The 14,119-nt window shown below is 47.2% G+C and overlaps 1 protein-coding gene across 2 annotated transcripts in view; it reads left to right on the top strand.

Annotated features, from left to right (window-relative positions):
* Positions 1-7,974: 7,974 nt before the first annotated feature.
* GFRA4 (GDNF family receptor alpha 4) overlaps positions 7,975-14,119 on the top strand; it is a 143,271-nt gene continuing 137,126 nt past the window's right edge. The window contains exon 1 of one of the 2 annotated variants that reach the window (XM_053402109.1): positions 7,975-8,745. In XM_053402109.1, the coding sequence (XP_053258084.1) occupies positions 8,706-8,745 (40 nt within the window). In that variant the 5' untranslated portion in view covers positions 7,975-8,705. The remainder of the gene's footprint in view (positions 8,746-14,119) is intronic. The other variant, XM_053402108.1, reaches the window with a different exon arrangement.

Raw genomic sequence — 14,119 nt, 5'->3', positions numbered from 1 at the left:
ATACTGCTTACAGATGGCTCTGTCCGCCTCTTTGGCTGTGAGAAGATTTACACACTCTGCTAACAGAGAGTGCATGGGTCTCTAAATGTATCTGAGGCTCGTGTCGCTGATTGAGGCTGTTCCAAGGGAGACCAGTGATCGTCCGGCTGCCGGCCGGTGCCTGGAGCCAGCTGGGGGCCTGCCTGATGCCCCCGTCTCCCCGGCAGTATCCCAACACCCCCAAGGGAACCCCCAGAGGAGGAAGGGTCAGAGCCAGGGAGTTGATGGTGGGACACTGAGGAGAGGTCAGAGGGAGATGATGGTGGGGAGAGGTGTCAGAAGTTGAAGTGGTGACAGGGTTTAGTGAGCAGGACGAGCTGGTGGCAGAGAGCAGTTCAGACTCTGAGGCTGAAGCGGAAGAGGGAGTTTAATGGTGTTGGACTTTCAGAGGAAGAGAGGAGAACTAGCCCCGCTGTGCATCAAGGAGGGCTGTGTGGAGAGAGTCTCTTCCTTTACATTCCTAGGAGTTTATCTCAGTGAAGACCTTACATGGAAAATCAATACAACCCAAGTGGTTAAGAAAGCCCAACAGAGACTCCATCTCCTCAGAGTATTGCGGAAGAACGATGTCAATCAACATTTGATGATCTCCTCCTACCGGTCAACAATAGAAAGTGTCCATTCATACTGCATCACGGTGTGGTACGCTGGTTTGACATCATCTGATAGGAAGTGCCTACAGAGGGTGGTGAATACAGCACAAGATATTATGGGCTGTCCCGTGAATCCACTGGATGAAATAGCAGAAGAACGTTGCCTCAGGAGAGTGAGGAAAATTCTCAGGGATGATTCACATCCTGGCCGGCACTTTCTTGATCTCCTGCCCTTGGGCAGAAGATATAGAAGCAGGATTAGTCGCACCAACAGGGTAAAGAACAGCTTCTATCCATGGGCTGTTAGGCTGCTGAATGAAAAGATAACAACAGGGCAAGTGACTTTTGGGTTTGGTGGGTGTGCGTCAGTAAATGAGGGGAATTAAAACTAAGAGAGCTGAGTGGGGGGTGCTCGTGTAAGCTCACTGTATACAAGTTGTACAAGTGACAATAAAGTATTTCAATTTCAATTTCAACTCAATTAAGAGGCTGCTAAAGAATCTATGGAGTCTCCCTCTCCAGCTGTGACAAGCTCCATTCTCCATGGCTTCCAAGAAAGCGCAGAATAAGGAGGTGGGCAGAACAGAGGCCAGAGGTGCACAGACACATTTTGAAACTGCTTGGGGCACATCTGGGGCAGAAGGGGTGGAAGGCAGGGACTTCTGGTCCTGACAACTGCTCCACTGGGGCAAGAGCTGCTGGGAAGTGTTGCTGAGTTGTACACCTTTTCCTCAAATAAAGAGTTGACTTCACTGCATCTTTTATGTCAGCCTGCATCTGATTCCAGTCCTCCACCCCTGTTCCAAACTTCCTTCAGGAAGGATATTTCTTGAGGTTTCTTGGGTATCTTTAGCCTGGAGAAGACTGGAATGCAATTAATAGATTATAGTTATAGGTTGTCATGTTGTAAGCTGCCTTGATATACTTTGTGAAAGTGGTAGATATTTAAATAGATGTAATGAAACAAAACAGTCTCCCGGCTGCTGATGTCACAATGACCTGAAGCTGTATGTTGAGAGAATCCTTTCCTTTGCTGCTGCTGCTCCTAGGAATAATAAACTCAGAGTTGGAATGGGTCCATTTGGGGTATGGGGAGTTTTCTCTCGAAGGTAAAAGCTCTAGTGGTTCCTTCCTTTTTTTTTTAAAGAATATTTATTAAGTTTCCAATTTTTTAAACAAACAAACAAACAAAACAAACAGAAACATTAAACAAAGGCATAAAATTCATAAACCATACTTTTAAATAACAAATTTCTCAGACCTCCTCATACTTCTCCTTCTTGTATCCCAATTAAGTTTATTTGTTCAGCAAATCCTTCATTTAAAGCATTACAGCTTATAACATTACCTTATTTTTCAAACCCTTTTCCCCCCATCTATGTTCTTATATATCATTGCAGCTAGAAACCTCTCAATTTCAATCCAACACCTTCTAACTTTCTTAAATTTTACAATATTTCTGTAAATAGTCCTTGAATTTTTCCAATCTTCTTCAGCCGACTCTTCTCCCTGGTCACGGATTCTGCTCGTCAATTCTGCCAGTCCCATACAGTCGATCAATTTCATCTGCCATTCTTCCAGAGTGGGTAGATCTTGCATCTTCCAATACTTTGCGATGAGTATCCTTGCTGCTGTTGTAGCATACATAAAAAAAGTTCTGTCCTTCTTTGGCACCACTTGGCCGACCATGCCCAAGAGAAAGGCCTCTGGTTTCTTCAAGAAAGTATATTTAAATACCTTTTTCAATTCTAGTGGTTCCTTCCACCTCTATCAGCTTACCAGAAATATCTCTCCTGCCCACAGCTCTCCTGGAACAGTTAGGAGGCGTAGGCTGACAGTGGTAACAAACAAAACAACCACACATTTCCTAAATATTAAAAAGCATTTGTGTTTATTTACTTATAAAAATCCTAGCCCGCTCTTTCTACTATTTGGCACTAATGGCTTACAAGTGCTAGAGTAGAAAATAATAACATGTCTTATAATAAGATATTCCATTACGGTGAACATAATGTAAAAAAGAAAAAATCCCATAATAAGAAGATAGGGTGCCCTCCAAATCAAACTCAACACACACACACACATACACCATGTAATAAGCATTGAAAATGTTTGTGTTAACAAAACATCCAATTTGCCAGCAATGTCTCAAAAAATGACAACGGTGGTGAAAGCACATCTATCAATCAAGTTTCTCATATGCCCACAAAAAGAAATTTATCCATAGGGAGCTCTAGGAAGATAAGAAACTACCTTATACCAAGCCCCATCTACTTCAGTACTGTCTACTCTGACTGGCAGCAGTCGGGGATTCAGGCAGGTGACATTCACACCCATGTCTGAGGACGCTGTCAGGGATTGAACCTGGGACCCTCTGCAGATCAGAGGCCTGATATCCTCCTATCCAGATCCACACACATCCCTGAATTAGGTGTGTTATGTACTGAGTTGAATAGAATTCAGAATGCAGCAGTCTGATTGGTATTAGAACAATAGGATCCAAAATGCAGCAGTCTGATTGTCCCATGATTGTACATCTCTGTCCCATGAGAAGAAGTTGCCCATTCACTTTTACCAGTCCTGAATTTCTCAACATTTGATATTATATTTGGATGCTCATGAGTTCTAGTCTCACGGGAGTGCAAGAAAAACCTCTCTCTGTTCGCTTCCTCCATCATCATTTCAGCGCCGGGCTTTTGAAGTTTTGTATCTTTGCCTCTTTTAATTCCTGCTTTATTGCTGGCTTTATGGCGATCGGTTTGCCTTGCTGCATTGTATTGATTTTGCTGCATTGATTTTATTGGCGTTTGTATTTTATTCTGAACTGGGAATCCGATAGCGAAGGGCACTGTGCAAGCGCGCAATCAATCAAGCTGCAAATTCTCTTTCTGGACATCCTTGCACAGAATGCTGCCCAGAACTGATACTCAGCAGGATTGAGAAAGAACGCTATTAATTTGTGCATGGCATGGAATTATGGAGTTGGAAGGGACCCTGAACATCATCTAGCCCAACCCCTTGCAATGCAGGAATACACAGCTGTCCCATACAGGGATCGAACCTGCAACCTTGGTGTCATCAGTTTTGTTTTGTTTTTTGAAGTTTATTCGAGTTTGGGATTTTTACATACATTATATTATCTCCGTACAATTATATCTTCCGTACAATTTATTCCTTTCCCTCCCTTCCCACCCCCACCCCCCATACCCATTGGAAGGGCTCAAACTATTATCCTCAGCCATGGGCATAGTGTCTTTAGTTTCCACCCAATGTCTTTTGTTCCAGTAGTTTTTCTCCACTGAAGATAGGGGTTCCATCTGTTCCTTATGGTGGTGGACTTGTCCTTCCACATTGTTTCCTGTGCCATGACTGCGGCAATGTCCGTCTGAATAAGGTAAAGGTAAAGGGACCCCTGACCATTAGGTCCAGTCGTGGCCGACTCTGGGGTTGCGGTGCTCATCTCGCTTTACTGGCCGAGGGAGCTGGCGTACAGCTTCCGGGTCATGTGGCCAGCATGACTAAGCTGCCTCTGGCGATCCAGAGCAGCGCACGGAAATGCCGTTTACCTTCCCACCAGAGCGGTACCTATTTATCTACTTGCACTTTGATGTGCTAGGTTGGCAGGAGCAGGGACCGAGCAATGGGAGCTCACCCCATCGTGGGGATTCGAACCACTGACCATCTGATCAGCAAGCCCTAGGCTCTGTGGTTTAACCCACAGCGCCATCCGCATCCCAGGTCCGTCTGAGTAAGTTCAAACAAATAACTATTCCATGTCTCTACTGTCCGTTTTTCTCTTTATTTCCAAGCTAAAGCTATTGTTGCCTTTCCCGCTAATATCATAGCTTTGAAGGTAAACTGGTCACCTTTCCCTATAGCCATGGTGTCATCAGCACCACTCTCTAACCAACTGAGCTATCCAGGAAGCATGGAGAAAGCGACAGAGGAAAGTTCTTCTCCCTCTTTCATAACACCAGAATTCATGGACATCCAGTGAAACTGACAGTTGGTACATTCAGGACAATTTAAAGATTCTCATGGTTAACCTATGGAACTCCCTGCCACAGGAAGCAGCGGTGGCCACCAACTTGAATGGGTTTAAAAGAGGATTGGACAAATTCATGGAGGAGGAGAGGGCTATCGATGGCTACCAGCCGTGATGGCTAAGTTCTGCCTCCATAGTTGTAGGGCTTCTGAATACTTCCTCTGTCCAGCATCTCCTCATCCCATTTGTAGAGTTTCTTTTGCTCCTAGGCTCCACTGCCTTCTTTCTCCATGCACAAACCAATCACACAGGCTCAAACCAATGGCTTTAAGTGGCAAGAAAGGAGAGCCCAACTAAACATTGGGGGAGGGGGAAACTTTCTGATAGTAAGAGTTGTTTGACAGTGGAACGGAATGCGGCAGCTAGACTGGTGACTGGGAGTGGCTGCTGAGACCACATAACACCGGTCTTGAAAGACCTACATTGGCTCCCAGTATGTTTCCAAGCACAATTCAAAGTGTTGGTACTGACCTTTATAGCCCTAAATGGCCTCGGTCCAGTATATCTGAAGGAGCATGGTTGGCACCCGCCCTGTGGAACACCCTCCCACCAGATGTCAAAGAGAACAACAACTACCAGACTTTTAGAAGACATCTGAAGGCAGCCCTGTTTAGGGAAGCTTTTAATGTTTGAGGCATTACTGTATTTTAATATTATGTTGGAAGCCGCCCAGAGTGGCTGGGGAAGCCCAGCCAGATGGGTGGGGTATAAATAATAATAATATATTATTATTATTATTATTATTATTATTATTATTATTATTATTATCATCATCATCATCATCATCATCATCATCACCCTCGGGAGGTTTTCGACTCTCCTTTCCTTGAAAGCTTTTAAGCAGAGATTGGGTTGCCATCTGGCCTGGATGCTTTAGCTGAGATTCCTGCATTGCAGGGGGTTGGACTAGATGACCTTTGGAGGTGTCTTCCACATCTACAATTCTACAATTCTAATTACAGGGCCATTTGAAGCACCTGCAAGCCACACCCTTGAGATAACTGAGGCCACACTATGCTTGTCCAGGAACAATGACAGCTGGCAAATCAGCCTAAACTGGGCAGAATCGCTCCTAGCCATAGAAACCACTTGAGATTCAAAATGGCAGAGTGGAACCCAACCCAAAACAGGCCGTTCACCCAATTCATGGGCACAGGAACATAAGAAGAGTCTGCTGGGTCAGGCCAAGGTCTCATCTAGTTCAACATCTTCTTTTCACAGGGACCAAGCAGATGCCCATTATGGGAAACCTTCAACCAGGACCTGAATACAACAGCCCTCTCCCCTCCTGTGGTTACCAGCCACTGGTTTTCAGAAGCATTGCTCTCTCCAGCTGTGACAGCAGAGCCTAGAGCCGTCATGACTAATAGCCAATGAATTCCTCTTTTAAAACCACCTGAGAACCAGAGTCAGGGGACTCCAATTGAGTAAGCCAGTGTTCAAATGACAAGAGATGGGGGCATAGAGCTTCACCCCCTCACCTTTCGGGAACAGACCCCTAAGCTACTATTTGCACTGTGGTCTAAACTACAGAGCCTAGGGCTTGCCGATCAGAAGGTTGGTGGTTCGAATCCCCATGACGGGGTGAGCTCCTGTTGCGCGGTCCCTGCTCCTGCCAACCTAGCAGTTCAAAAGCACGTCAAAGTGCAAGTAGATAAATAGGTACCGCTGTGGCAGGAAGGTAAACAGCATTTCCGTGCACTGCTCTGGCTTGCCAGAAGCGGCCCAGTCATGCCGGCCACATGACCTGGAAAGCTGTCTGCAGACAAACGCCAGCTCCCTCGGCCTATGAGCGCAACCCCAGAGTTGTCTGCGACTGGACATAACGGTCAGGGGTACCTTTACCTTTAGGTAAAGGTAAAGATAAAGGACCCATGGAGGATTAAGTCCAGTCAAAGGCGACTATGGGGTTGTGGCGTTCATCTCACTTTCAGGCCGAGGGAGCCGGCGTTTGCCCACAGACAGCTTTCCATGTCATGTGGCCGGCAGGACTAAACTGCTTCTGGTGCAACGGGACACTATGACGGATGCCAGAGCACACAGAAATGCCATTTACCTTCCTGCCACAGCAGTATCTATTTATCTACTTGTGCTGGTTTGATTTCAAACTGCTAGGTTGGCAGGAGCTGGGACAGAGCAATGGGAGCTCACCCTGTCGTGGGGATTTGAACTGCCAACCTTCTGATTGGCAAACCCAAGGGGTTTAGTGGTTTAGGCTGAGCATGGCTTAGTTAAAACTGAGGAGTTTCAGAAGTGAGTTTGTGGGTTTTATTTAGAATGCCCTAACTCCTCACTCCACCCCCTCTGCAAAGGAAGCATGGTCATTAGTTGAACATAGATTTGTGTGCCTCAGTCATGGTCAATGAAATGGGGCACCACAAATCCACAGAGAGAAAACAAGCTCTCCTCTCTACTACTGAGCTGGGCATGGAGGGTTTCGTGTAGGAATCTGGAGTGCAGAATTATGCATCCTTTCTGGCTGTGCAGGATGCCACCCTCGGGAGACCCTCCCAAAGGGAATGAACCCAAATATCCCTATGCATTGAAAATGCGGACATATTTCAGAACAACTTTTTTCTCCTATTGAACCTCTTCAGTTTTCGTTTTTGAAATGCAGATTTGAGACATCCACGCAGAAAGCATAAGCCTTGAGTCTTCTGGGCTCCTTTTTAAGTTATCAGTGTGGGAGCATCAAGTAGCCAGAGCGAATCCTGCTCATATATGCCCTTATTCCAAAACCCAACAATGGCCATTCCCTGAGAATTGGTTTTTTGAAATAAAAAAAAATCAAATTAGCATAATGTAAATGCAAATCGGGGAAAAATTTGCATGCAATTATTTTGCTCCGTAGTGTTCCTCAGACCTCCTCCCGCCGCCGCCGCCCCTCCCCGCACCGATTCATTTCAGCTTCGCTTTCTGAGGCTGATCCAAAGCTGAACTGACTGGTGACAGGTAGGAAGAAAATGAAGGAAGGCAATAATGATGTTCGCATCGGCTGCACCATCATAAAAGGGCACCCGTTGCCCTCCTGAACCTCTACAAAGAAAAGCGGGGGGGGGACACCCTACCCTCTCATGTTATTCTTTGCAAGCAGCAACTGTACATAACCGATTAAAATTCCGCTCTGGCAAACCCAGCGTCGTCGTCGTCCCCCCCTCCAACTCCCCTCCTTCTCCTCCTCCAGCAGCAACGCTCTTGAACTTTACAGCCTCGATTTCCCTGCTCCTGCTTATCCTGCCTCCCATTGTTCTGGAACAAACCCTGGCCCGTCCCTATCAAATGACTCGGGAGCAAATCGCGGCAGGAAGGTCCGAGGAGTGGCGGAGGGGGCGCGGGAGGTGATGGAGGGTGGTCGGCGAGCGGCGCTCCTCGTCCCTTTGGAAAGCTCTGTCTGCTCCTGCCCCTTTAAGGCTGCTCCAGCTGTTCCCTGACCAGGCAGAGAGAAAGCAGCGTTTCGGAGCAGAGGCAGGCACAGAGCTGAGAAAAGCTGCGAGGAGGAAGAAGCCGGTGCATCCAGCTCCCGAAATTAGGCTGGCCTCTTTGCTTCCCACCCGCAACTCCCTGCTTTTGCGCACCGAACCCAAGACGGACTGCAGGAGCTATGGATGTCCTGTCTGCTTGACCTGATAGGGTACCTGATCTCCGCCTTGAATTCCAAACTGGGTGGCCAGTGTAGTGTTTTTCAACCCCCCTTCTTCCTTTTCTCCTCTCTGCGAGAAGTTTGCAAAGGAGACGGGAGGGGGGAGCCAGCTCGCCTGACTCGATCTCGAAGTTAGAGAGGGATATGCGAAGCAGGAGAAGCCCATCCGCTCCTTCCTGAGCCACCTTGGCAGGAACTGAAGGGTTAAGCCGTCCAGCAGAGATGCTCTCCCATCAGGACCAAGGCTGGGTCCCCAAAAGCGCTTGGGGATTCTTATGCGTTTGGGATTGAAGGGGTCAAGAACTGTCCTCTTTTGATTCCCTCCCCCCCCTCCTCCTCCTCCTGAGCTTTTGCCACACGGGAAGAAGGGCCCGGGATCTAACCCAGGATGAAGGGGATCTTGTACATTTTCACGCTGATCCTGACAGGTGAGTGGAGAAGAAGCCCAGCTTCCCTCGGAGTGGCTTTTCAGCGCCAGATTTGTGGGTCGTCGGCTGCGGGCTGCTCGGTTCGTCTCCATGCATGCGCGGCTGTGCGCCGGGTTCAAAGATTTGCCAGGAAGCGTTTCCTGCTCCCGGAGGTGTCTGTCTCCCCACCGGCCAAGGCTGACCCCAGAGGGGAAGCCTATAAATTGAGAGGCGGTGGGTGAGTGGCCAGGTGTGAGGTCTGGAAAGGTGAATTCGCAAAAGCAGACTTTGCGAGGTCGCGTTGTTCCGTCGCGAATGGCTGGATCCATCATGACTCTCTCCCCAACCCACACTGCCTATGGACATACGGAATGTCAGCTTCCCGAAAAGCATGCTTTTCCTGGAAAAGGTCACCCTAAATCCACCCTTTTGCCCCTCGCCAGCTCCCCTGGCTGTGTGGGCAAAAAACGTGGAGCGTGTGAGCGGGTTGAGAGGCAGCTAATCGATGTCAAGTGGTCTGGGGGATGCGCCCCCAAATTCAGCCAAACCATTTCACGTTGGGGGGAAAGAGAGAGGTCATGTTTGGCGTTTGGGGGGGTCTTTTGCTAAGCCTGCGATCCACATTAAAGGAAAGAGAGAGAGAGAGAGAGAGAGAGAGAGAGAGAGAGAGAGAGAGAGAGAGAGAGAGAGATGAATCTAGCTTAGCATGTTTCTTAGTGGCAGTTAATTGCCATTTCAAAGCAAATGGTCTTTTCTTTTCTTTTTTTGAGGGGTGGGTGATGTCATTAGACTGGATCTGAACATCCTCGGATGCTAAAAGCACATTCGGTTGGTAAGTTCCATCGCATCAAGCTGGGCTTGCATATGGTTGCTACTTGGAAGCAAATCCCACTGGCTCCTACTGAGCTTCCCTCGGAGTTGGCATGCTTCGGATCGCAGCCTTTAGTCTGTTGGTACATGTCTGGCTTACCCTTAACTGTTCTCCGGCTGGTGCAACCAAGAAAAAGGGTCCCTCCTCTCTTAGCATAACGATTTTCTCCCTTGCTCGGAGATCCAGGAAGAGGAAAGTGATCTAGTTACAGAATCACTTAACAGTATTGACCAAAGTAATGGGTCAAGTTAATCTGATCAGACATTCTCTTGACTCAATTAAAACTGCCTGCACTGAACTCTCTAGACTGGCCTCACTTTTTCATGGCCACTCAGAAGGACTTTGCATGTTCCAAAGCGAACAGGCTGAAAGAAACACACAATACCTTCTCCCCGGGGGACTGCGTTGCAAAACTGAGCCAACTCCAGTCCACGCTACCAGGCTCTCCCATGCCACCCTTTTGTGAGCAAACATGAGTGTGGGGCCTCACACAGCTATGGGTCGCCACTGTATTTATGTGGGAGCACCTGAATTTGTAGCAGGGGTGAAGCTTTCAGAGTTGTGGAGCTCATTATGCTCAGAGTCTTCCTTCCCCACTCTGTGCCAAAAGATACTCTTAAGCCACTGTTGTACAAATCTGATGGATTCTGGAAGACTTGCAGCTGCCCCTGCAAATGTACCCTTTCACACAGACCTCTGGGATTGCTTGTGCACATGGGAAGCTGAACTGTGTGAAATGGGTCTGGACAGGTAACAAGGCCATCTTCTCTGGAGCACAATGAGGTGGCAGTGTGCCAGAAGAAGACCTTGGAACTGGTGTCCACAAGAAAGGACAAGTGACTTTTCTCCTTCTGGGGCACCAGAGAAGCTCCTGCACACGCTCCCCTGTCAAATAGCGGTAGGAGAGGAATTGCATTGAGGTCACATTTCAAGTGAACCTACCTAAGTGCAGGGTGAAGTGTATGTAAAGATGCATATTAGACCAATGCTTAGGATGCATTGTATTTGGAGAAATTGTGCATTTATAGGAAAATGGCATGCAAACATGTGTCTGTTAGGAGGAAATAGCACCCAAATGCTGGTGAATATATATCTGATGAGGAAATCTGAAGAACTGAATTTAAGATTGAAAATATAGGAAACCAAGAGAAAGCGAAATGGACAGCTCCACCCACACACCCCTTACTGTGCTTTTTATTTACTGGATTTGTATTCTGCTTCTCTAGCCCCCAACCCCATGGAGCTCAGAAAGATATCTATGGGTTTCCCCCACTTTTATCCTTGCAGCAAGGGATTATCCAGAAAGACAGAGAGGAGAGGGAAACAGGTCCAAGGTAACTCAGTGAGTTTTTGTAAGGAGATGTGGGGGAAATTTGTTTAGTTCACATTTTAGGGTGAACTCCCCAAATTCACACTTCCTGAATCAATACACACACAAAAAAGAAACTCAGCTCGCTTTTGAAATGTGCACTCTTCCGAATTTTGCAACGCAGTTCTGCAACCAGATGCGTGCAAAAATTGCATCTTAGTGAAAACAACATACAGAAATGCATTACAGTGGAATGGACTTGCCTCAGAAAGCGATGGACTCTCCTTCACTGGAGGCTTTTAAGCAGAGGTTGGATGGTCCCACGATTGTGCAAGTTAAACCTTAAATCTGCAAAGTTTGTGGACTGGCATGATGAATTTGGCTTCTGGTCTTAGGAAGAGACACAGAAGGATCAAATGCCCTCCGAACCTTTCTTTCCTAATTGCAAGCTCTGATAAAATCACCCTCCCAAACAAAGACACACACAAACACCATAGGAACCAAAGACACTCCCTTGCCCTGAGTCAGACCATCGGTCCATCTAGATCAATATTGTCTACTCTGACTGGCAACAGCTCTCCAGGGTTTGAGGAAGGAGACTATCCCAGCCCTACCTGAAGACTGAACCTGGGACCTTCCCCCTAACAACCAGCATCTGACCTTTCCACCAGGCCACGCCGTCATATCCCCAAGCTTCTCATTGCAATCCTAAAGACCAAGGGATTTGTTGCGAAACCAAAGGAAAGGAAGCGAAGGTCCTTGAGATGTTGGATCCTGGGCTCAATCATTCCATGACCTCGTTGTATGGTTAAAGAACCTCAGATGACAGACACATAGCCTTAATCATCAGAGCTGACTCAAGGGTCAGGATGAAAGAAACTGGCCACTTCAGTTTCGCTTGTATTCTTCTCTTGCTGAGCTGGGCAGCAAGTCCAGCTTTGGGGGGAAATTATGGAAGCCAGTCATTTAGAGCCCAGCCTGGGCCAGATTCTTTGCACAGAGACTCTGTCCAGGAAAGGGATAAGCAAACCATCCCATTTCATTTCCTCTCCTCCTTTTTTTCAGTCTTACGCTCATTTTGCCACACTTCCACATAAGTGCTCTCTCTTTTTAAGTCCTGATCCAAATTGGCCAGGATTTCAGGATGCATTCTTCTCATCTTCATTTATTGCCTTTGTATCTGGCCTTCCCCACCCCTGCCATCGCCAAGGAGCTCAAGGTGGATCACGTGGTTCTTCTGCTCTCCATTTAATCCGCACAACATCCCTGTGAGGTAGATTAGGCTGAGAGGCAGTGACTGGCCCTAGGCCACACTCAGGGAGCTTCATGGATAAGTGAGGATTCGAACTCTGATCTCCCAGGTCCTGGCCTGCTGCTACACCAGCCTGGCAAATGCACACGTTTGTGTGTGCAGTTTTACATAATATGCCCATTTTTGCAAGCTATTTTCCCATACCTAATGCATGGTTTGTGTTATTTCCGGCAATGCTTTCATCTAATTTATTTGTGTTTGGGGTTGGAGAACGGCAACACAAAATCTGGAGAAGTGCAATTTTAAAGCAATAGCCAGGGTTTGATTCATGCATCATTTTGGGGAAGTGGGAATGTTTATCTATATTATCTATCGCATTTCTATCCCCTCTTTTCTCAAAGGAGCTCAAAGTTTCAAGCCTAGATCTCCTCCTCCTCATTTTATCCGCACAAGAACCCTGCGAAGCAGTAAGAGTAGCCCAAGGTCACCCAGTGAGCTTCATAGCTTAGTGAGGATTTGAGGCCAGGTCTCCCCAGTCCTAGTCCGACACTCTAACCACTACACCATACTGTCTCTCAGTGCTGAATGTTGCAGAAGGTTCTCAGGTGGGTTTATTCAGGAATAGCCCAGTGCTTCAAGTAATGCTGCCCTGGACAGCTGCCAAATTTGTGACTGAGCCAGCCCAAATCTTCATGGTTTCAACCATTCCCCGCCCCCATTTTTTGGTCCCATCAACACTCTGTCATTCTCCCCCTCTCTCTTCATCTCTGAAAATCTTGGTACTCAAAGCTACACAGTGAAATTGACTGGCCTAAGGTTGAGGAAACAAGAAGATGGAGCTCTTTGCACAGTTCAGTGTGTGGAACTCCTTGCCACAAGATGACATGCTGGCCAATTAAGTGTCTTTTAAGAAGGACTTGACAAATTCACAGAGGAGAGGTATAATGGGGCTTAACTGGACAAGAGAGTAGGAGTCCTCTCTGGGCATCTTTCCCCAACCCCAGCTTCTGATACCTGGGGGTATACTGCAACTGAACACGCAGGCTCTATTTAGGTATCATAAATTGCCATTAGGAAAATATGCTTGAGGCACCACTACCCTTTAAAAAAAAAGGTGCAGGATTGATTGATTGATTGATTGATTGATTGATCAGAAAAGCTCATTTGATGAATCACTGGGCATGATTCCATCAGAACTAAGCATTGTTAAAAGAAATATCATTGGTTTCAGTGGGAAAGAATAAAGTGCATGGCTTTATTCCATGCCTACGTCAGTGTATCCTGTAACACAGGGCCGGTTCTACCGTTAGGCGGAGTAAGGGACTGCCTCGGGCCGCAGGTTCTGGGGAGTGGCAGTGAGGTGTTGTGTAGACAGAACAGCCTGGGATAGGCAGCCAACCTACATTGGCTCCCAGTACGTTTCTGAGCACAATTCAAAGTGTTGGTGCTGACCTTGAAATCCCTAAATGTCCTCGGTCCAGTATACCTGAAGGAGCGTCTCCACCCCCATCGTCCAGCCCGGACGCTGAGGTCCAGCACTGAGGACCTTCTGGCAGTTCCCTCACTGCGAGAAGTGAGGTTACAGGGAACCAGTCAGAGGGCCTTCTCATTAGTGGCACCTGCCCTGTGGAACGCCCTCCCATCAGATGTCAAAGAGATAAACAACTACCTGACATTTAGAAGACATCTGAAGGCAGCCCTGTTCAGGGAAGTTTTTAATGTGTGACATTTTGATGTATTTTTAATCTTTGTTGAAAGCCACCCAGAGTGTCTGGGGAAACCCAGCCAGATGGGTGGGGTAGAAATAAATTATTATTATTATTATTATTATTATTATTATTATTATTATTATTATTACCTGGTGCCCCCTAAGCTAGACTGCTGCCCTCAGGGGTGAAGAGGCAGATTGACAGATCCGCCTGCCACTCCAGGCAGTTTCTATGCATGGAATCTGGAGGGCACC

The sequence above is a fragment of the Podarcis raffonei genome, chromosome 9, assembly GCF_027172205.1.
Source record: "Podarcis raffonei isolate rPodRaf1 chromosome 9, rPodRaf1.pri, whole genome shotgun sequence".
NCBI lineage: Eukaryota > Metazoa > Chordata > Lepidosauria > Squamata > Lacertidae > Podarcis > Podarcis raffonei.
The sequence above is the reverse complement of the archived record's forward strand: the minus strand, read 5'-3'. Positions and strand labels throughout refer to the sequence as shown.